This window comes from Elephantulus edwardii, unplaced genomic scaffold (assembly GCF_000299155.1).
Source record: "Elephantulus edwardii isolate Elephantulus edwardi_28Jun2011 unplaced genomic scaffold, EleEdw1.0 scaffold00084, whole genome shotgun sequence".
NCBI classification, from domain to species: Eukaryota; Metazoa; Chordata; class Mammalia; order Macroscelidea; family Macroscelididae; genus Elephantulus; species Elephantulus edwardii.
The window spans coordinates 8,447,458-8,471,898 of NW_006399834.1; the positions used below are offsets into that span (position 1 = coordinate 8,447,458).

Here is a 24,441-nt window from a genome sequence, read left to right on the forward strand (position 1 = left end):
CTTCTGACTATGAGTCAGTTCTGAATCCACAGCACATAATAATAACAACTAAGGAGATTATTACCGCATAAAAAAAGTCCAGAAGACATTTTGATATATATTCAAGGAAGGAAAAGAGACTTCACTTATATTAAAATTCTGAACTAATCTTGTTCAGTATTGGTACTAATTTAGAAGGACATCTTGCTCACAAAGGTGGAGGGTCATTGCAGGAGAGGAAGACTCTGGGTGAGATGGATTGACACAGTGACTGTAGCAATGGGGCAAAGTTTGTCAGAGTTGCCGAGATTAGCTCAGGATAGGGCAGGGCTCAGAGCTCTTGTTCACAAGGTTGCTATGAATCGTGGTTAACTTGACAGCACATAACAATAACAACAACAACAACAACGATAAATATAAATTTTAACAGAATATGGATTACCACTGTGCAATTCGTACAAGGTCCCAGACATCTTATTTTCCTAATAAGAATGTTGGGGATATTAAGAAACATATAGCCTTCAAATACAGATTTTCTATTGATTCAAATCTGACTATGAAGTATAAAGCTTCATAACACATTTTTAATACTCTAGGATTTCCATACTTTATCTTCTACATTTAATTTAATCAAATGTCCAATTAAATGCTAGACAGTATCCAAAGTTAATAGCTGAAATTTTATATTTTTTTGTTTTTATAGAGAGCTCTGGTGGCTGACATGTTCCACAGGAGAAAGACAGGCAATCTCCTTCTGAATGATTTAATACCTCTAAAAACCACTGAGAGGTCCAGAATGGGTCAGTTCCAACTCGATGGGAAACAACAACAACAGAAGACACATCTGTAATGTGTTGCACTGTTTTACCAAAAGATTACAAATCTTTGACTGTTTGAATCCACCCACAGTGCAATCCAAAGGTCTGAGGAGGAAAGATCGCTGTCTCCTACCATTAAGATTTACAGCAGAAGAACCTAACTGGAGGTCACTAGGAGTGGCAACTCAATGACAGGGAATTTAATAATATTTATGACAAAAATGTGAGATACAAATTGTACATATAATCCATGTCATTCTGGATTACTCTTCTGACTTATTCCCTTCTCTGTCTACCTCCATAGTTTTTAAAGGGAGCTCTAGGGAAGTAGCTGAAGGGAGCTGAGCTGCTTACCCAAAGGCAGCTGGAAGTTTTGCAGGAAGAAGAGAGGCAATCTCTTTCCACACCATTTACAGCCTTGGATACCCACTGGAAGGTCAGCTATGAGTTGGTTCTGACTTGATCATGACTTTTCCTTTATAAAATTATTTCTAGGGGATTCTTATGTCCTAGGCTCCCGGTGAGGAACAAACAAGAAATAAATTGTTGAGGCCAAGGATATAGTATAGGGAGCGGCACAGGAAAGGAATGATAAATGAATACATCATAGAAAGAAAGAATATTTAACAAGAAAAAAACTCTCATGTCTGGAAAACTTATTCAATAAAGAGAGTATTAAGTGGGGTACATATTGTGTTCTGAGTAACAATACAATTTAGGAGTTGTAGGAATTCTGTATAGATATAATCAGTATTTTATGAATTATTGCCCACTTTACATAAGAAAGGCAAAAGAAACCTAATGTTTTGAAAGGTTGACTGATTTTATAAAACAAATTATTTCGGATAAAAGAGTTAGTTATGAAAAATATGTAGAGAATACTGAAAGTCCAGAAAAATTATTACTTAGGTGAGTTCACTTATTAGTGTCAGTCAGTTCCCAGGAGTTCAATGATGCTTACCTTAAAACAAAACAAAACAAAACACAAAGTCCACATCACTCTGTATAGTGCTGAGCCAAGGGGTACTTAGAAAATGATGATGTTCTCGGAATCTTCTATTTTAGTATCTCATATGCTGGGAAAGATAAAGGGTCAGAAAAAGAGAGGAAAACCCTCAACAAGATAATTTAGATGGGGACTATAACTGAGATTTTAAGGGTCATGCAGGGTTTAGATCTATCATTCATATGGTGGTTTAGAGTCATAGGCATAGATTACAGTTGAGTTGTAGACTCGTGAGCAAACTAACAACAGTAACATGTCAATAACAATAACAATAGCATGTCAAATCTTAAAAACGCCAAATTTCCTAAGTACAAATTATTAAAAACCAAATCTGGTAAAAGAAAAGGCATATTACTACAACTTTTTGTATGTTTTGTATACCAATTCATGTCAAAGGCAAAAGAGTAACATTAATCTTCTCTATCATTTCTAGAAGTTTTTTTTAATATTAAAAGTCTTCTGAATTCCTACTGTACCATTGAGACTTTAACATGGTTAAGATTGGAATACTTATGCTACTATATATCTACTCTTAGGATCAAAAATAAAGTAACTTTTGATATAAAGAGCAGAAAGTATAGGGCGGGGGAAAAAAATCCAACAAAACCCAAACCAACCATTCCTGTGGTTTTCATAGCCCTTGTGTCCTTTTCATGTTTATCTGATGACAGTTATAATACTGTCCTGAATTACAGAAGTAAGAGATAAAAAGAGAAGAGAAGGAGAAACTATGATTATTGGCTGGCTTTCCACTTGCCAGATGGTGAAGGACCAGGCCTTGGGCTAAAATCTGCATGAAGAAGGAGGCTTCATATGTCTTTCTGAAAACCACTGTCTGTACCCTGACTGAGATCTATGGAAATTTAGACTTTGGTTCTGGAGCACATGACTCAACTTTTCCTATAGATGTTTCCAGCTGACCCTAAGGCAGAGACAGCTGTTCAGCAAGCTGGATAAAGTTCCAGTGTGAAGGGTGTACCAAAAGGGAAGCAGCAGAGAAGGTCAGCCATCACCTCAGGATATCAACCTTCATTCCTTCCAGACTCTAAAATAGAACATGTAGAGTCTCAGAGAAGCTCCAGAGTGAGCATTACTGTTGAGGATGACGGTGCTCTGGAGGCCTAGTCATAAGGAGTGGTGCTGCCAACTCAAATGCACCAGCTGCTCCACGGGAGAAAGAAGGGCATTTGTTTCCTATGTAATTTACAGGCTCTCAAAACCTGCTGGTGGGTCAGGTAAGAGTCAGTTCAGAATCAACAGCACAGAACAACAACAATTCCAAGTATGAGACATTGAGGCTCCAGGTGAGGAACAAACAAGAAATAAAATGTTGAGGCCAAGGATATAGTATAGGGAGGGGCAAAGGAAAGGAATGACAAATGAATACATCATAGAAAGAAAGAATATTTAACAAGAAAAAACTCTCATGTCTGGAAAACTTATTCAATAAAGAGAGTATTAATTAAGTGGGGTACATATTGTGTTCTGACTAACAGTACAATTTAGGAGTTGTAGGAATTCAGTACAGAAATAATCAGTATTTTATGAATTATTGCCCACTTTACATAAGAAAGGCAAAAGAAATCTGATGTTTTGAAAGGTTGACTGATTTTATAAAACAAATTATTTCGGATAATAGAGTTAGTTATGAAAATATGTAGAGAATAGTGAAAGTCCAGAAAAATTATTACTTAGGTGATAATTATGCTAATAATTGTAATAAGTGAGACCAAGAGAAAAAACGGTAGCAGTGAAATGTTAAGTCCTATAAAACAGCAACAATTTTGGCATGGCTTCTACAGAGCATCAATTTATTAATTCATTTGTTTGTTGCTATTTGAATTTTGCTAATTCAAGTAGTCATTCACTTCCTGAAAACATCACATTTGCATATGATATTCCAGGCCACAAGGATTGAAATACACAAATAGTTCCTGTTTCAAGAAGTGTATAGTCCAGAGAGATGGAAGTAAGACAGGAAGGTTGAGTACTGTACATAGTCCAGGCATCTTTTGAGATGCTTTCTATTTATTCTCATGAAATCCAGAGCCCAATTTTATAACAGAAATGTGTTTATGACCATTTTATAGGTAAGGAAAGAGGAGGAGTATGTTTTATATTGTATAAAAATGCCAAATGGTTTGAAACTCTAACCAAAGTCTATTATTGAAGTAAATTTTAGCAAATGCTGTTATGTGTAGGTAAAATATACAGGATATTTCTGAGTTAATATATAGAAAACACATGCAAAAGAGTGTTTAGCACATCAGAAATGCTGTATGTCTTTGCGTATCACTATCACATTATCATTTCTGAAAGAATTGGGAGAAAATATCATTTATTAAAATTTAAATATTAGAAAAATAGATTGCAAAATACAGTTCTGACATGAAACAGAAACCTTCCAAGAACTTTTCCCTTAAGAGCCTGAGGACAATTTATTCACCCTGTCTTGCTTTTAGAGTTGCTTGGGTAAAAATTGCAATCTGTGTCATTGTGGAGAATTCACTCCACAGACAGATAAACAAAGAAATCTATCAAACTAACAAAGGAAGGGAAGGTTCTGAGCCTTCATGCTCCTATTGAGGTCAAAAGTGAGAAAATGTGGGCTGTCAGTGCAAACATTCTAACCTGCCTACTCTTAGCATTCTCTTTTCTATAAAAACTGAGTGTTGGACAAAGAAACAAGGTAGGTTTTCTTGAAAGAAATGGGAAAAGAATTAGTACTAACAATAATAAAAAAGGAAACACTGAAGATAGACTTAACTTAAATCATACTTGGGAGAAGAATAATGGCCTAAAGCCTTACATTTAAAATTTCTATTGTTACAAAACCACCTACACTGATAATTGCAACTAGAGCTGGACAGGAATTGGCATTTTTGGCATGGAGCATTAGGATATCCAAGAATGACTACAAAGAAAGATAAATGGAGTAGCAAAGGCAGGTCTTTTATGACAATAATTCCCTAAGCAGTGACTGGGCTGGGGGAAGTGCTTTCTCAAAAACAATCAGGAGAGAAAGAGAGAGGAGAGGGAGAGAGGGGGAGAGAGGAAGAGAAAGAGAGATAGAGGGTAGGGGGGAGAGAGGGAGAGCAGGAGAGGGAAAGAGAGAGAGAGATTTATATAATAATAATAATAATAATATGATTTAATAGCTCTGGTAGTAAGGAGTTACACTGCCAACTCAAAGGCATGAGGTTAAAATGTACCAGTTGCTTTATGGGAACAAGACGGACAATCTTCTTCCATGTGATTTACCTCCTCTGAAAACTCACTAGAGGTCAGCTATAAGCAAATTCTGACTCAATGCACATCAACAACATATTTCAAGATAAAACTGCCATGTATTGCCCATCTTTCTCTCGCAAATCTTCTGGTGGACTTGAACCTCACACCTTTGGGATTACAGTTCAGCTTCTTACACCTAGGACAAATATACATTTTCAAAGAAAGGAAGACTTTGTTAAACTGTTATAATGTATTTTTCCTAGCTTATTTTTGTTGTTGTTGTTGTTATTGTTGGTACTTTATACTAACAGAAAAACATAGTGATAAATATCTTTAAACATAGAAAATCTAGCATACTGTTTCAGGAACTCTGGTGGTAAAGCAGGTAAGTCCTCGATTGTTAACCGAAAAGTCAATCATTTGAACCCTCGTCTGCCCCAAAGAAGAAACATGTCAGGACCTGCTTCCATGAAGATGATAGCTTGGGAAGTCTACATGGCAGGTCTACCCGATAACGGCAGAATCACAAGCAGTGAGAACAGGCTTGACAACAGTTTACAATACTGTTTCCTATTTCTATGAAAATTTTAAAATATTGGTTAAGGACAAGAGTTCTTATTTCATGTTTTGCATTGCAAGCCAGAGAAGATGATTCGAAGCTTTCTAGCCTGCCCACAGACTGTGTCGGTATGTATATTAAATAAATATTAAGATTTCTGTGTGAAATATAAGAGGATAAAGGTTTTGTTTCTGTTTTTATTTCTGTAGTTACAAATAATAATAATGTTTTCCTAAAATATAATCTATCTTAAATTAGAGGGAGTTCTGGTGGCTTAATGGTAAAGACTTGTTCTTCCAGTGAAAACATACACAGTTCAAATCCATTAGCTGCCTTGCAAGAGAAAGATTAGCAATCTCCTGCAGTGTGATTTACTGCCTCTGAAAACCTGCTGAAGGGTTTCCAACTTGACAGTATATAACAACTGCATTAGAATTTAAATTTTAGAATTGACGAATTTAAAATTTAGATCCCACAGCTTTATGGTATCTTGTTTCGATACTTCCCAGAGTCATCACAAAGGAAGCAAAATTGCACATCCAAACTGATTAAAAAACCGTGGCACTATATAAACAATTACATTTTGTGATGACAGTCCATTTTTTCATATCTCCTGTTTTACTAGCTTTATTACTTCACTACCTTAACTATTTTACACTATGGGATAGAAAAAATATATTTCTTGAACCTATGAATATACCCTCTTAGACAACTGGGACCATAATCCAGAGTTCTCCCCAGCAGAGACAATCTTACTATATTAGAACATTTTTAAGCACTGAAGAATTACCATAAATATAAATATTTATATTTAGTATAAATATTGCTCTGGGAAGTTAGATATATTCTGACCTTAAAAAGTTACTGCTTGTATAAAGCCTCAAACCAAACTCACTCAAATTCAGTCAATAACAACGCTCCTTCTGGTTTCTGGGGCTGTAAATCTTGTGGGGAAGAGACTGCCCATCTTTCCTCATCACCATTTGTAGGTGGATTTCAACTGCAGACCTTTTGGTTAGCAGTCTGACATTTAGGTAGGCAAAACTGTGCTGCAATGTCCTAAGATAAGGTATTCCCCTAGTATGTATTTCTCAAGTTATCATACCAGGATGGGAAATGCAATTTAAAGTGTGAGAAGAAGCAACTGTAATTGTTGTTGTTAGGTACAACCAAGTCAACTACAACTCATAGTGACCCAAGATCTCTGTTGTGCTTGCCGCCACTGTCGCAGGCACTGTGTTAATCCATCTGACTGAGGGTCTTCTTCTATACCAATGACCCTCAATTCTTCCCCCATATGATGACATTTTTCCCAAGGATCAATGCCTCCTGACAAGATTCCCAAAGCATGTGCAATCATAACAGCCAACATTTACTGAGAAAGTTCTGTATGTAGACATTCCCAAAGTCCTAAAATGCATTAATTTTATTTTTTAAAATAATCTTACAGTCAGTGCTAATGCCATTCATATTTCACAGATTAGAAAAATGAGACACAGTGAAGCTCAAATGGTTTGACGCTCGGAATTGACTCAATTACCATACACACTGTGTTTATTGTAAACTGACAAAAACCAGAACTCATGCACATTAACAATGTATGGCTTTTCATGGAGTAAAAACTCTTTAAAAAAATAGAGAAACAACAATCTCTGAAAATATATGTGTACAATAGAACAAAGGAAATAAATTTTACTGCAGGGCCAAGAAACAAGTTCTCTGCCACCTTGGAGTATTACCTGAATTAGGTGACAAAACTATGAGGCAATGCTTAATAGTAAGACTTAGGATAGTAGAAAGGGCATGTGTCATTATTAGGTGCTTGTAGCTCCTTTTAGACAGGCTCCTCTTCATGTTTTCATTCTCTGCCATTAATTACATTCAGGGCATTAATAGATCTCTCTAAATTCATCTCCAAAATATTTCTCACGTTCTTCACCTCTATTTCAGAACTTCTGTTACTACCTGAGGAATAAACACCCATCTCATCTCTGCCTGGTGAAGCACTAGCTTTCCTAACAAGGTTCTTTACTAAGAACTAGATGATCATAAAAGTTACTGAATAAATATAATGTAATGTATTGCAAACGCAGAACAAAAATAAAGCCATTTTTAAAAAGTGGGGTTTTTTTGTTGTGGTTTTTTGTTTGTTTTTTTCATTATTATTTTGTGTGTGTGTCTGTGTACCGTCAGATCAGATCTGACTGGTACAGGAGGAGATTGTCCCTCCTTTCCCGGAAGAGCATCTGGTGGATTCGAACCATGCGTCCCTGGGATTGCAGTGCAGCTTCTTGAAGCCACTAGACCACCAGAGCTCCCCCCCCCCTTTTTTTTATACCACTAAATGATTTAAGGTAGCTCTGGTGATCTAGTGCTAAGAAGCTGTGCTGCTAAATCCAAGGCAGGCAGTTTGAATCTACCAGCTGTTTAATGGGAGAAAGACGGACAATAACCTGTCTTGTAAAGCAAGGCCTCTGAAAATGAGTGTCAGCTGAAAGTTAGTTCATATGAGACAATACACAACAACAGATTTAACTTTTAACTCACATTTTATAATAATAACAACCTTATTTGAAAAATTCTTTGTCTTTGTCTCTTTCTCTATTTAACCACCCACAAGATAGATACACATACACACAATTACTATAGATCAAGCCAAAATCAAACAAACATGTAGCTATGTGAATACAGTCCTGCTGTTTATTTGCTTCTCTCTGAACATTGTCTCACTTTGCTGGAGACCCACCATGAAGATTTCTGATAAACTCCATGAACTGAACTTTACAGTTCAGTTCCAAACACTTGAACTTGTTTTTGGCTTTGGTAAGAGAAATTTCCACTTGCAGTGCTTTTATATTTCTTAATAGTAACAATGCTATTCCTTTGCTTAACAGACAAAAAGAATTTGCCAGTGGGGAGAAGGAGTGTGTGTGGTGGGGAACTTCCATGCATTTTTTTCCTCCAAAAACCAACCCACCCACCATGAGCAATCATTTCCAGGATTACTGGGCTAAACGTACTAGCTCACACAGCTATGTGTTTTTTGGTTGTTGGTGTTCTTTCTCTTTTTTTTTTCTTTCCTTTTCTCACAAATGAAGGAATAAAAGCACCCAAAAAACAAACCAGAAGTCTGATGGATTTTCAAACCCTAAAGCAGCCAGCAGTTGATGAACAGTCTCAGCAGAAAATGACACCACCAAGAGAAAATTCTTTATGTTGTGTGAAAAAACAAGAGATCTTCCTCAAAATCATTTTTTTCTGGGATTATCTCAGATTTTTTTTACAATAGTCCTTTATTAGACAACATTTATAAGGTTAAATACAAAAAGAGTCAGCTAAGTTTATGTTGAACTAACACAGTGGAATTTAAATTGTGATCACAAAAGGAAATAAAAGAGAGGGGGGGAAACCCAACATTTCACAGCAAACTAGTCTTCAAGGGTGAAATTTCCACAGCATATTTACTGTATGGAATCAATCACTGGCCGAGAAGGAATATCTGGTGTTCTGGCACCTAACACCCATACTCACTGCAGTTTAGGTGACACTAATCCTTAAATCTATCTTAAAGAGAAGGCAGAGTTGTTGCAGACTTAGGCAGTCAGAGCTTAGAGTCTATGAATACAAAAGCAAATTCAACTTGAGTTGACTTTTGAGATCTACCTGAAAATAATATTTAAAACAAATCTTTTTATCTTTTCCCTAGAATGTTGGTATGTGTGGTACCACATGCACCATATGTACTTCTAATCTGTTGGCCAGTAGTAAAACAATGACCTTATATACACACCTATTGAAAACTCACTTCTAACAATCTAAAACGACAGGGGAAGGGAAAGATCATGGTAGAACACCAGTGAGACCACCTATCTACAGTGAACCCTGGAGGTAGGGAACTGGATGTCTAGTGAACATGTATAGCTCAGGTAAAGAATAGCAAGAATGTATGTTATGGTAATTCAGACTAAAGCCAGGTGCAATTGTTGTTGGTGTGTATCATCAAGTTGGAATCTACCTGTAGCTGATTCTCCAGTGGGTTTTCCAAAGCAAATTAATCACACGGAAAAAGATTTCTTCCGTTGAGCCACCCGCTTTTGGGATTGCAGCTCAGCTTCTTACCAGAGGTTATTATTGTTGTTGTGTAACACTGAGTCAAAACTAACCCATAGCTGACCTTTCACTGGGTTTTCAGAGGTAGCCTACTGCATGGGAGGAGACTGCTCATCTTCCTCCCACAAAGCAGCCGGTGGAATTGAACCTATCTATACCCGAGAGTTAGCAGCATAAATTTTTATACTTGAGACTGTACCAACGTGCTATTAAGGAATGCATGTAGTAAGTGGGCCCATGTTGTTAGGGAGGGGATAAGTGGGAAGGAAAATGTAGTCAACATAATGGCAGAGGCTTAAGAATTGAAAACTATAGTGAAAAACAGAGGAAACAGGTGTGTGCATCAAGTAGGAGATAAACAAAATGACAGGCAAGGAGAGAGAGTGAGATACTTGGTTTCCAGGTGGAATTTCTTGAGCTAGAGCCAAGTCCAGTTGGTAAGGATAGCTATGGGGCTATCCTGCAGGAAGACTAAGAGTGAGCAAAAACAGCATGGGAATGGAATAGTCATAGACTTTATTAACATCAAGGATTACTTGTACATAAATTGGAAAGTTAAAAGAAGATAAACATCAGACACAGAAGCCATCACAGTAGTTGCACAAAATGAACTTTCAATAAAGTGAGTCACCTTAAAGCAATGATTATTAAAAAAAGGCAACATAAATAAGCAAAATGAATACTAGAGAAAAAGGAAGGTTATATTCAAAATATCCAAAATCAGCACGGGAGATAGAGAAGAAACTCTTATATTCAGTTCCTTACAAACAAGTAAGGAAAACTAAAAGTAAAAAAAAATAAGTAATTACTTAGAATTTTCCAAATGGAAAGAATGTTGGATCACCTCCAAGAGACACTTTGTAAATATAGCAAGAAGAGAGAAAAGAAAGAAGAAATACTGAGCATTTGAACACTAATGGCTTAGGCATAAGAAGGGATGGGAAATGAGACAGGGAGAAATCAAATTGTAATAGAGATGAAGGATGACTGACTTAAGGGAAAATGTTATTTAGCATTGATTTGGCTAATCATGATGTTAAGCAACAATAAGAGAGAAGGCAAGGGTATCCTGCTGCTAGCAATGTTTAGCTATAAATGCTGGAGATACAAACACAATTGAACAATATAAGACTTCAATGGCATGGCGGAAGTACGACTCTGTGGAGTATGGTAAGTATTCAAAATTACAGGATTATAATGAGAAATATACTGTTACAGCATGACCGTTTAAAAGTTCTAAGAGTTGGAGTATTCTTGCTGAGAGCTGGTGAGAAAGCGGGCTGTTCTTAAAAGTCATCTCAGCAACAGTGGCCAGGAAGATGGCAGAGGCGGACTTGAAGGGTGGATGGTGACAGATGCATAAGCACAGAGCATAAGCACAGGGAGGATCTCGATTTGAGAAGACGACAAATGGAAAACAGAATGGTGTTCCATGTGTAGTGAGGGAACTCTCCAGGGATATATCAGGTTAGCTGTGGGAGAAAAGTGGCCTTACTCTCTGACTGGGATAACATGCAAATAGGCAGCTGTCCCCCACACACCCACAGACAGGTTGTATCCAATCTGTCTGGTACCACTCAAAAGCCCTTGATAACAAAAGCAAAATGAAAAGAAAAATAAATTTAGAAATGCAATTTAAAAGAACCTCATATTTCTGGACATTGCCATAGGTGGGGGGAAAAGACTCATAAAACACATGACATTATTTGTAAAGCAGTCTGGCTAAGAGTTTAATATGAATTATGGTGAGAACAGATTCAGAGTATGACTTCTCTGAATAATTTATTTCAGGCAGCTCCTAGTGTTTGGAAAACAGTAAACTTAGGAAACAGCACGTCTAGGCACCAGTTCTTAGAGGCCAAGTGCAATAAGCAAATGTCAATGGAGCAAAAAATAAAGCAAATGAGAGAATCTAGCCAACGCCAGTGACTTTTTCAAGAAAAAAAAAAATAATGAAAAAGTATTAACGCTTTTGTGTTTCTGGTTTGTTTATTTAGCAACTTGCTACTCTATAAACACCAAGAAAATTATTACTTTCATCCAGCAAGAACGTTGTTTTCTAGGTGTCAGCAACACAATGAAAGGGTAGCAGCCTCATCTCGCTCACAATGGTAGACGATCAATGAGAACTTGAGGAAATGAAGTTTAGAATCATTAAAGCTAATGGATTTCCTTTGAAAGGTGCTTCTCTGTAGCAGCCTTTAGTCACAGACAGCAAGCAAAGGAGGGTGGAAGGAAGAAAGAGGAATGCAATCGGAGTTTCTCAATAATGATTCTAGTTTTAACAAAAATAAACAATCCCATTCTGGACAACTTAGTAATTATTTCACTGACCACTGCTTGTAAAGAGCCCCTCTGCTGTTGCTATTTGGTACTCTTTTCTACTTTTAACATACTTACGTCTATTCTCTTAATATTAACAAGCAGTCCTATCATTAACATCTAAATTATGCAACAAAGAAGTAAATCTAAGCAGAGGGAAAATCAGTATCTCTCAATAGCTGAATTTACTAAGCTTACAGGGTAGATTCCATATGACCTGATATGACCTGCTTTGACTGGAGAACTCTGGCTTTTCTTTGGTCTTGGCTTACTCATACCTACTAGAATTTTTACTTTAATAAGTCTATGGTTTTCTAAATTAACTTTTTTTGTTTTGCTCCTAGATATTCAGCATATTTGGGATCTGCAATGTGCCTTAAGGTCACAGTAATGGGGGTTTTGTTTGCTTTTGATGCTGTCCAAATGAATCAAGGTAGTGAATGAGAGAAGGTATGTTGACTGTTGAGAAGATAGAAGAGAAAGTCAGGGTAACAAATCAATTAGAAGAATACCAGCTATTGAAGCAGCCAATCTGAAGAGATCTTCTGCTTTCCTTAGAAAATAATTGTGAATGTTTTTATAGGAAGATACCAAGAATTTCCTAATTGGGGCCAAGTTTCAAATATGCTTTTGATAGCTCTTTTAAACCATATATTAATTCAACACTCAAACTATCAATGAGATAATACTACATATTCACTGGGATACCTATTATCAAGAAAACAAAGAATAACAAGTGTCAATGAGAATGTGGAGAAAACGGAACCATTGTGCATTGCTGCTAAGACTATGAAATGGTGCAACTGCTGTAGAAAATAGTTTAGTGGTTCCTTAATAATTTAAAAACATAACTACCCTCATGCAAACAGATAATATCTATAAATTTTCACCACAGAATTATTAATAATAGTCAAAACACAGACATAACTCATATATACACCAGTAGATTAATGGATAAATAAAATGTTGCATACACATTTACTGGCATATTTCATTCTCAGTCATAAAAAAGGATGCTGTTCTCAGAGATACTACAGTCAGAAAATAGTATCCTTAATGAAATGAAACAAAGTAAGAATAGATTATGCCACATCTATTATTGGCTAGAAATATCAGGTATAAACCCAATAGGAGGAGACTACTTTCTTTTTCTCCAGTGGAGCAGCTAATAAATTCAAATTTTCAACTTTTCAGTTAGCAGTTCAACACTTATCCTCCTCTATGACCAGGACTCCCATGATATATCTGTTGTTGTCAGTTGATGTTGCATTGGAAGTGACTCATAGTGACCTTCTGAATAGCAGATCTGTACCCTGACTCGTCCCATACCATACTCTTTGATATACTTAAGCTCATTGTTACAGTCACTGTTTCATTCTTTCTTGTTAAGGGTCTTCCTCTCTTTCACTGACCCACAATTTTCCAAATATGTTGTCTTTTTCCAAGGACTGGCTCCTCCTTACATGTCCAAAATATGCGAGATGAAGTTTCACCAACCACGCAAGGAGCACTCTGCTTGTGATGTATTTGTTTGTTCTTTCAACTGCCTATGAGATACTGTACTCCTCTTCAACACTACAAATCAGAAGTACCAGTTTTCCCCCCTATCATCTAGATTATATATCTAGAATAGTTAGATTCTTAGATACAGAAAACACTGAAGAGAGTAGTAGTAGGGGTTCAGTAGATGGGGAAATGATGACATTAGTATAGACTTTTGTTCGGGGTAATGAAATATATTATCATGATTTACATGAATTGTTTACAGAACAATTCAATATGAAGAATACCACTGAATTGTATATTTAGACACAGTCAGAATATAAAAACTTGTAATATGTATGCTACTACAGTAAAATTTATACACACACACTGCAAAATAATTCTTCATATAAAAATCATAAAGACATGGATTCAGAAAAAGTACACTACCTGACAAGACAACTTCAATAAGATCTCCTTCCTGGATATCACTAGCCGCTTTCACCAGCTGAAGGATGTTTTCAGAGGTAGGGTCATGGCGAAAAAGTAGAATCTTATCATACATTCCGTAGAAACCACATTCAGGGAACTGCAATACAAATGTCAAATGTCAAAATCTTCCTAAATGTAAAACAAAAGTCAAATTAATAAATGTCACACAATGTAAGCTAATAATGTTGTTGTTATGCGCCGTTGAGTCGTTTGCAACTCATAGCGATCCTATGTACAACAGCCCTAAACCCTGCTCTATCCTGTGCCAAACGCACACCCATCCTGATTACCCCAGTCACTGGATCAATCCACCTCATAGAGGGTCTTTCCCTCCTGCGCTGTCCCTCTACCCTACCAAGCATGATGTCCCTCTCCAAGGACCCGTCCCTCCTGGCAACATGTCCAAAGTATGTCAGGCGAAGCCCCAGAATCCTTGCTTCCAAGGAGTAGAATGGTTGAACCCTCTCTAGGATGAATCTGTTTGTTTTCTTGGCAGTCCATGGTACATTCAATTCTCACCACTGGACCAATCAGTGGCATCAGGATGGATGGTGAAGAGATTAAGATTGTTCACAGCTTCAGTTTGCTCGGTTCCACGATCAACACTCTTGGCACCAACAGTCAGGAAATAAAAAAACGTATTGCAATGGGAAAGTGCTGTTAGGGACCTCTCTAAAGTACTCAAGAGCAACGGTGTCTCTCTGGAGACTAAGGTACGCCTGATACAGGCCATGGTCTTTGCAATCACTTGTTATGCATCAGAGAGTTGGACAATGACTAGGGAGGATAGAAGGAGAATTGAAGCCATTGAGCTGTGATGCTGGAGAAGAGTATTGAAGCTAATAATAAAAATTCAAAATATCCATTGTTGTTAATGTGCCCTTAAGACCCACCAACCTTTCAGAGGCTGAAAATTGCCTAAGAGGCTGCCCATCTTTCTCCTGTCTGGGACCTGATAGATTTGAAATAAAAACGAATGACACCATTGAGATTGAAAGTCTCCAAATCAGGAGAGAAGAAATCATTCACCACAAGGGCTAGAATGCCTAAATGGTCTTCTAGTTAAAGAATAAGTAGGGAGAATATGGGGTAAAATTCAAATAAATTCTTGGCACAAAAGTGATTAAGAAGTACCATAGATAGGAAGAAGTAGGCATTTTCACAATACAACAATCTTCACCCTACAACATAACTATTACTGAACTTAATTACACTTCTATTATATTTACTTTTTTTGATTTATTTGTAAAGAAATTCAGTTTGCTTTGGCATATTTGAAAATAAAAGATGACTTCATAGATCTAAAAGTGTTCTGGGGCAGAGGAGTGTTCTAGGGGCAGGGGAAGGTAGAATAGTAATCTAGATCTTTTCACTCAAAGGATTACCAGAACATGCAACCGAATTCTTCCATTAAGACGTCGGTAAATTTATGTTAACATAAATCTTATTGATTTTCTCTCCAATGAATTTCTTTTGCTTTCACAGATTATAATTTTCTGTTTTCAACTGCATAGGTTTCTTCTCTTTGTTATATACTTCCTTCTGCTTCCCTCTGGTTTAATTTTATCTTAAACTGGAAATTTAGATTTTTCTATTTAGATTTATTTTTGTTTTTTATAATATTAGCAGCTAATGCAATATTTTTTCTTCAATACTGTTAGCAGCAACCCCCCCTCAAATTTGGTATTGTCTTTTTTTCCATTTAATTAAAATATTTTGTACTTTCTCTTACAATTCCCTCTTTGAAGTATTAATTAGCTTCTCACAAGAGTGTGTTTAATGTCTAAATATTCCAAGATTTTCCAGATACCTGAAAACTCTGCTTCTAGACATTGTTTGTTAATTTCTATATTGTTGTTGTTGCAGTATATTGTCAAAGTGGAACCAACCCATAGCTGACTCTCCAGTGGGTTTTCAGAGTCAGTCTGATCATACAGGAAGAGACTGTCTACCCTTCTCCTGTAGACAAGCTGGTGGATTTGAACCATGTGCCTTCAAAATTGCAGTACAGTTCCTTTCTACTAGATCACCAGAGCCTCCTAATTTCTATATACAACATATATATTTAATTGGACTATTTATATTCTTTCACTTTATATAAACAGCAGTTAGTGTGAACTATTATCACCTCTTTTCCTATTGGCTCCATTCTTTCTTTATTCCTTTCTCCCCTTGTAGTCTTTGACTAAATCTTTCTTGAATTTTTCTTTTACCTTGGCTCATTAGCCACATTTCCTTGCTTAATTATTTGCACACCCATTTCATAAAATGCAAAGAATTTGCAACTGGATTAAAAATTAACTGTTAAATGATTGTTTCCAATTCCCAATTTTCCAAAATCAAATTGCAAAAAGAGATGGACATGAAGGTGATGGCTTCTCATTTCCATTCACTTCACAGGGGAGAAGGTGCATTCCCATCAATGCACAAGGCCAATTCCTAAAAGTCAGAAATGACCCTATAACACAGAAAGAGTGATAATACCAATTGCCCTTCCCATGACCCTCACTATGTTGCTTCAGTGTTCAATGCTTTGCAGCAATGACCACAGAAAACTCACAGATCAGACTCATAATTAGGGGGCTTATTAGGGAAATAGCAGGTTCTAATTTAGGATTTGAAATGACTAAAGAGAGTCTCTTTTAAACTCTTTTAACCTCTTTTAAGGCAGGCCTTTCTCTGGTCTCTGACATTGTGGGTTTGGCTTCTGCACTACTTGAACAAAGTGTCCCAAGATCTTTTAGTGGTGGTAGCAGTTTCAGTACCTAGTAGTATCCCACTTTGCTCACCAAACTTAGGCCTGCAAGCCTTCAGTTCTAGATCCATGGGTCTGCAAATCTAGCTCCCTAACAAATGTAGGAAGGCGCTGACAGTTCCAGTAAGCCTCCTACCCAAAAGACACTTGATTTTCTTGCTTTATGGGCCAGGGGTCTACAGTTCTCTTGCACTAGAACAAGAGTTCTGGTGTCTCTGCTACTTCCACTGCTTTCATCTCGTCATTTTACATGATCTCTTCACTGTCATAGGTCTCTGTGTTCAGGTTCAAGGAAGTTTCAGCCTACAAATCTCAGGTCCAAAGAACTCACTGTATTTGTGGCTCTTTCCTATTATGGGTTGTAAGATATTTTACTTCAGGGCTAATTTTAAACCTAATGCAATGGCAAAAGTGACCAATCTTCACATTAGGATTCTATACACTTTATTGGGAGCTTTCTCCTCTCCTTTACCCACTCTTCCCTCCACCCATGAAATTGATTAAGCCCCCACCCCCCTTGGATCTTCTTATTCATTCAACAATAATGGTCTTCTTAAGGTTAGCCAAAATTTGTTGTGATCCACGCAGTTTTATTACATATATAATATGTAATTTTTCTCGTATTCTCTGCTCTCAGCCAGGATCCATGTGACATTCACTATTATGTTGCTATTGTCATGGCCTCTTCTAAACCCACTTTGTATTTCTGGTAGTTCTACGTCAATGTATGTTCCAGTCATTTTTGGATAATCTTCAGCAGGATTTTGCTTATATCTAATATTTATGATACTGTTCGATAATTTCCTACTCTGGTAGATTGGGGGGGAGGGGGTTGTTGGTTTTTTTAATGGGAATAAATATGGATCTCTTCTAGTCAGTTGGCCAGGTACCTGTCCTTAAGATTGCTTGAAAAAATAAGTATAGGAAGAAAACTAATTCCAACTTGTAACTTAAGGCTATGATTTTTAAAATATTATCTCTTAAACATGATTTCTGTTTGTACCATGGTTAAGTATTCAGCTTCAACCTGACAGGTTATCATTTCAACTTGAAGAGAGAACAATGTGGAAGTTTACTTCAATACAGTTACAGCCTTGGAAACCTAGGGGGCAGTTCAACTCTGTCCAACTGGGTCACTAACAATCAAACTGTCATCATGGCACTTGATGTCTTTTAAATATATGGTGTTATCAATGCTCATTAAGAAGAATAGCTATTCAAACATGAGTGTGGCTATCTCCTGTCCCACATTTCTTCTGTTAACAGAGTATTTTAACTCTTCATCAACAAATCATTAAGGGATTGAAGAGCCCACATTCCAGGGCACAAGAGTAAATATGGAGGCTTACCCTCTCAGAATAGTTGTCATGGTAGCAGAAGCTAAGGCTTCCTTCCCCTTCCCCCACCCCCACCCCCACCCCCACCCCCGCAATTGTGCTGGACAGAACAATTATGTGCATATTTTCTTTTAGCTATTAGGAGAGAAAATCTTTTATAACATAACATTCTGTTTGAATAGAAACTATATACAATAAGACTTGCAGAAATTACACTTAAAAATTATGTCTGGAAGGTAAAAAGTGTAAGGAACAATGTGTGACAACTGAGAAGGGAACATATTGGGGGGAACCACTCAGGGAACAACATTTCCTAATTTGGTCATAATCATCTGTTTTTATGTGAAGGTGTGTGAGCTTTGAAATCTGAAAACCCTTATTAAACTAAACAGACTTTTAGAAAGGCTCAGAGGCTTGTAAACTCAGCTGGAGGTTATTACCAGATCGGTTATGCGCTTCTCAGAGGTTTTGTGGCTGCAAGTGCAAACATCTGAGATAAGTGACTTCAAGCTCTCTCCAAGTTTGAGTCTAACAAAACTGGTCACTGTGAAACTTCGGCCAACAATCCCAGCACAAATCCTAAACTCTTTAATACCACCCCGTGCTGGAAATCTCCATGCTGCTGAGTGTATCATTTGGCATTTTTGACCACAGAGTACAATTTACTGTTACATTTCACTATAAATTCATGACTGGCCAGACAACATGCTCCAGAATAGAATAAATGCATGCCTTAATGAGTGCCTGAAAGGCAAGCTGGCCAATGTGAAATTTAAAGAACAAAGGGTGCTTTTCCATAGTTGGGGCTAATCACAAAGAGATTCAAATAATACCAAAACAAATTAATCCATGACTCAGTCAAGTGGAAAAAAAGAGAGGAGGGGGACTAAACTGAATAGGAAATGGAAATACCTCACCAGTTTAGTGTAAGAAGCTGTGCTGCAAACCCAAAAGCACACATTTCGAATCCATCAGCTGCTCCCTGGGAGAAGGATGGATAAGATCTTCTTATGTTATTTACTGCCTCTGAAAAGTAGGGTCAGTTCTGAGTCAGTTCTGGCTTACAGGCACATAACAACAACAACAGCAATGGTCAGTCATTCATCTAAAGTCCTGAAATAAAAGTATTCTGATCAGAAGGGAAATACGAGGCAATTTAATACTGCACTCTTTTCATCTCAACTCCTTCCCCAAGAAATCTAACCACAGCAAGTGTATCATAACAGATCACCTTTAGCAAACAAAGAAAGTGAAAAGGTGCTATCAGTTGGCCAAAACATTTCTCAATGTGGTTCTGGGATTATAGCAACTAAAAGGACATAGTATGATTCACAATTACAATAAAGAACACTTAAAATTGGGAAATATCTTTCTTTGGGGAAAGAAATTATAGCTGAGTTGTTCTACTATACTGCTATAAACTTTAAGCAGTTCAATATTATCCTAAAACAATAGATTTATATAATCCAATTGGACCTCTCTGAGAGATGTGAGAGACATAAGGTAGAGAGAGCAATATGAAGCATGTATGATTAGCTTTTCCCTAGTAAATTAAACTTTATTCTGAACCATTCATTCTCTTTGTTAACCACTCTCACACATAAAAAAAAAAAAAAAAGGAAAAAAAGACACCCCTCTCGCCTGGGAAAAATCTTAGCCTATTTCCCTTTACAGGTGAGAGTGTGATACACCTCCTGTCTGTCAGCTCCTGCTAAGGGGTGGGACCCTGTAGAGAGACCAGCCTGCCTCCCTTGGAGAAGGAACCCCTACCCCTTCCCCTATGCCTCCAGTGCACCATTTGGGCCATTTCCCTTCACAGAGATCACCAATATGCCAAATTCTGTCAAGACATCTCTGTGACTAGTATAAGAATAATGTCAAGACCCATCACTGAACTGTCTCACAGAGCAGAGAAAAAAGATAATTTGGCCTTGAACACTGATGACTAATTATATCACTGTGGGATTTCTTAAAGTGAAGTGGAAGAGATCAGGTAGAGCTGCAGTTTGTGAAGGGTAACAGACCTCTCTCTCTGGGAAGACAACAGAGGAGCACCAATATACAGGTCCTTCACCAGGCATTACCATATCATACCCAATAACATTATCTAGTTACAACTACCTAACATCTACTAAGAATATGATGTCAAGAAAGTAGCAGTCTGCCTCAGTCATCATGAAAAAACAAAATAACACTTCTCCTAAAAAAGAATACCCAATGAATAACCCAAATAGAGAAAATCAGAAGAAATATGCTAATGTGTAGTAATCTGAACAACTACAGAAGAAGAAGCAAATGATGGAAGAAACAGGGGAAGGCAATAAGAGAGCAATTACCCCAGAGACAGGGATCCAGAAGAAACTGATTGATTAGGAGTAACTTGAACAGCTGTAAAAAATATGCAAAAGATGGAAGAAAGAATTTGCTAGTATAGATAAAGAGGTACAGAACTTAAAAAATCATCACAACCTACAACCAGGAGAAAACAAAATAGATGAATGGGACCTTTTAAGAATCAAATCCTATGCACATCCAAAAACTTCTCTAACAGGGTAAAAAGGGAAGCCACAGACTGAAAAAAAGTATTTGGTAATGACATATCAGATAAGGGACTTATATCCAGAATTTATAAAATACTGAGCACCACAACAAGATAAAGGTAAATAATCCAATAGAAAAATGGGCACAGGATATGAACAGACACTTCACCAAAGAAGATATTCAGATGGCTACCAAGCACATGAGAAAATGTTCAAAATCCCTAGCTCTAAGAGAAATGCAAACCAAAACAACTATTAGATATCATCTCACCCCAGGAAGAATAGCGAAATTTAACCTAACAGCAAGCAACAAATGCTGGTGAGGTTGTGGAGAAACTGGAACCCTTATTCACTGTTGGTGGAAGTATAAAATTGTGCAACCACTGTGGAAGGTGGTATGGCGCTTTCTCAAAAAGTTGCAAATAGACATACCATTTGACCCAGCAATTCCACTACTGGGAATATATCCAACTATAACTGACATCCAAGCAGATATATACACACCCATGTTTATCGTGGCTTTGTTCACAATAGCAAGGAGTTGGAAACAACCTAAGTGCCCATCAACAAATGAATGGATAGAAAAGGTATGGTATATTCACACAACGGAATACTATGCTGCATTGAAAAACAAGGAACTCATGCAATATTATTTAAAATGGGTGACCCTGGAGGACATTTTGATGAGTGAAGTATCTCGGTCACAAAAGTACAAATACTGCATGATGCCTCTGCTGTAAAACAGGACTGACCTTGGGGTTGGGGGGAGACTGAGAAAGATGGGTGCAATAACGTATACTGCATTTAAAGAGATGAGGAGAAAACTGTTTAAAAGGGATATGTTATTAGGTATTTTTGTCATGACAGGAGTCCAGATTCAAGGCTGCACAGTGGAGTGGACCTGGGGGGAGGAATTATAAAACAAGGAAATATTTTTTCTTTTACTTTTCCAAGAGGGTAGTGTACTAGGGGGGAAAGTTGGGAGGGGAGAAAAGTGCAACAATGAATGAATGGAAATCCAAAGTCTCTGTAAATTTTCATTGAAATTAACAATAAATTTTAAAAAAATGATCACAAGACAGAGAGGGTACAGTACTGACAACACAGTAGTGGAAATAACAGAAAAAAACATGAGAATGCAATCCAGAATATTAAGACCAAAATGGCTGAAGCATCCAACATGTTAGTGGGACAAAAGAATACAACTGAAGAGATGGAACAGAGAGAGTCAGTAAAATGGATAAGAGCCTCACCTGAAACATACCAGATGCAAAATCAGAGATGAGAAAGTCAGTAAAATGGAAGATAAGAGCCTCACATGAAACATACCAGATGCAAAATCAGAGAAGAAAATGAAGAAAACATTGGAATCATGTGGGATGACACCAAAAGGAACAACATATGTATGACTGGAATTCCAGTGACAGGGAAATCACTGAGAAAATTGTTGAAGTACTAGAAGAAAACTTTCCAGGTATTATGAAAAATGGGGAAATCCACATTAAAAAGCACAGTGAACACTAAATAAACTAGACCTAAAAAGAAAAATATCAAGACATATCATAAACAAATTCTCCAAATTAAAAGATAAGGATAGAATATTAAAAGCAACATGACAAGAATAATCACCTACAAAGGGAAACAATTAGATTAAGTTCTGATTTCACAGCAGAAACCATGTGAGTTAGAAGACAATGAGATGGCAAATGAAGAAAATTGAAAAACAGTAACTGCCAACCAAGAGTCCTATATCCAGCAAAGTTCTCCATCAAATATGAAGGGGAAATCAGATCCTTTGCAGAAAAGAAGGAACTTAGAGAATTTGGGTAAAAAAGACAAAAATGACAAAAAATTTTAAGTGAAGTCCTTCACATGAAGATGCCAAAGGAAGTAGATAGACAATAGTAACCAGAAACAACAGAAAAAGAAGCACAACAAAATGGCAATGGTAAAACCTGGCCTGACAATAGTCACACTTAATGTGAATGAACTAAGTACACCAATTAAGAGAAAAGGAGTAGCAGAATGGATAAAAAGAAAAAAAAAAAACAACAAATAAAAACGCTAAAAAACAAAGCCCATTGATAGGTTGTCTTCAAGAGACACATGTAAAAATGAGGAAAAATACAGAATAAAAATCAAAGGCTGGGGCGGGATAATTTACCAAGGAACTGGCAATCTCAAAAAAGCAGGAGTGGCAATATTACTCTCTGATAAAATAGACTTTAACCATCATAAAAGATAAGGAAGAGTATCACACACTGATTAAAGGTATAATAAATAGATCAAGAAGACATAATTTCAATATTTATGGCACCAAAGGACAGATCTTCAAAATATATAAAACAAGGGTTACCAAAATTGAGGAAAGAAGTAGCAGACTTCAACACACTAATGTCACCCAAGGACAGGTCAACTCAAAAGAAACTCAGCAAAGATGTAGAAGATCTAAATTTTACAATCGGCCAACTTGACCTTGTGAATACGTTCAGAATACTGTACCCAACTAAAACTCAATTCACTTTTCTCAAGTACACATGGCACATTCTCCAGAATCAATCATATTATTAGGAAACAAAGCAAATCTCAATAAATTAAAAAAACACTGAAATAATACAAAGTATCTTCTCAGACCATAATGCCACCAAACTAGAAATTAACCACAGGAGGGTAAAGATTACAAAGCCACCAATGTGGAAGCTAATTAAATGCTCAAAAATCACTGGCTATAGGAGAGATGTAAATCAAACTACAATGAGATACCATCTCACTCCAGTAGCAGTGGCAAAGTTTAACAGGACAGCAAGTAATAAGTGGCCAGATAGGAAATCTTTACACTGTATGTGGGATTGTATAAAGGTACCACCACTCTGGAAGGCATTTTAGTGTTTCCTCAGACAGAAGAGTATAGAAATTCTACTTGACTCAGTTCTTCCATTGCTGGAAATATATGCCCAGAAAAAGAGAAATGAGACACAAATGGAGACTTGAGCATTATTCATCATTTCAAGAACATGGAAGCAGTAAACTTTCAAACCACAATCAAATGGTTTGAGAAGTTATGGTACACTCACACAACGGAAATACTACACAGCATGCAGAAGCAATGATATTGTAAATTACTACCTAATTTGGGAGGGACTGGAGAGTATTACTGTAAGTGAACTAACTCAGTCCTACAAGGACAAATATTGTATATGATCAGTGTTGTAAAAATAGATAACTGGTAAAAAGTGTATGAGGATCTATTGGGGGTGGAGCAAAGGTGTGTGGATGCATGTGGTCCCATGGTTTGAGGGGAGAAAGGGTGGGAGGTTGGGCATGTGACCAATCTAGTGTGAGGAACAATGTATAAGAACTTCATAGGCTAACCAGTGTAGAATTAAAAATAAAAATGCAGGAAATTTAAAAAAAACACAACTCCCTAGTTAATATTATTTTTGTTTTGCACCATCCAGTGAGATCATTGACTCTCTGTAGCAGCAAAACATGAGAGTAGACTGCCCATATTTCTCCCTCAGAGCAGTTGGTAAATTGAAAATACATGCATTAAGCTTAGCAACACAATTCCTTACTACTAAGCCATCAGACCTCCCTTTTCTAATTATAGGCAAGGAAATTAAAACATTTATTAATGAAAAAAGCAAACAAGATGTACTTCGTAAATAAGCGTCATGAGAGATTATCTAGTACAGAACACTGTTGTTCTTGCATGTTATCAAGTTAGAGCTGACTCTTTAGCAGGTTTTGAGAGGGAGTAAATCACATGGGAGATTACCTATCCTTCACTCTCAGAGTGAATCACATACC

General features: G+C 36.9%; 1 protein-coding gene across 1 annotated transcript in view; it reads right to left on the reverse strand.

Annotated features, from left to right (window-relative positions):
- Window positions 1-24,441, reverse strand: part of PRKD1 (protein kinase D1) — a 483,556-nt gene that overhangs the window by 211,943 nt on the left and 247,172 nt on the right. Inside the window, exon 3 of the mRNA XM_006889992.1 lies at window positions 13,958-14,096. Within this exon, the coding sequence (XP_006890054.1) occupies window positions 13,958-14,096 (139 nt within the window). The remainder of the gene's footprint in view (window positions 1-13,957; window positions 14,097-24,441) is intronic.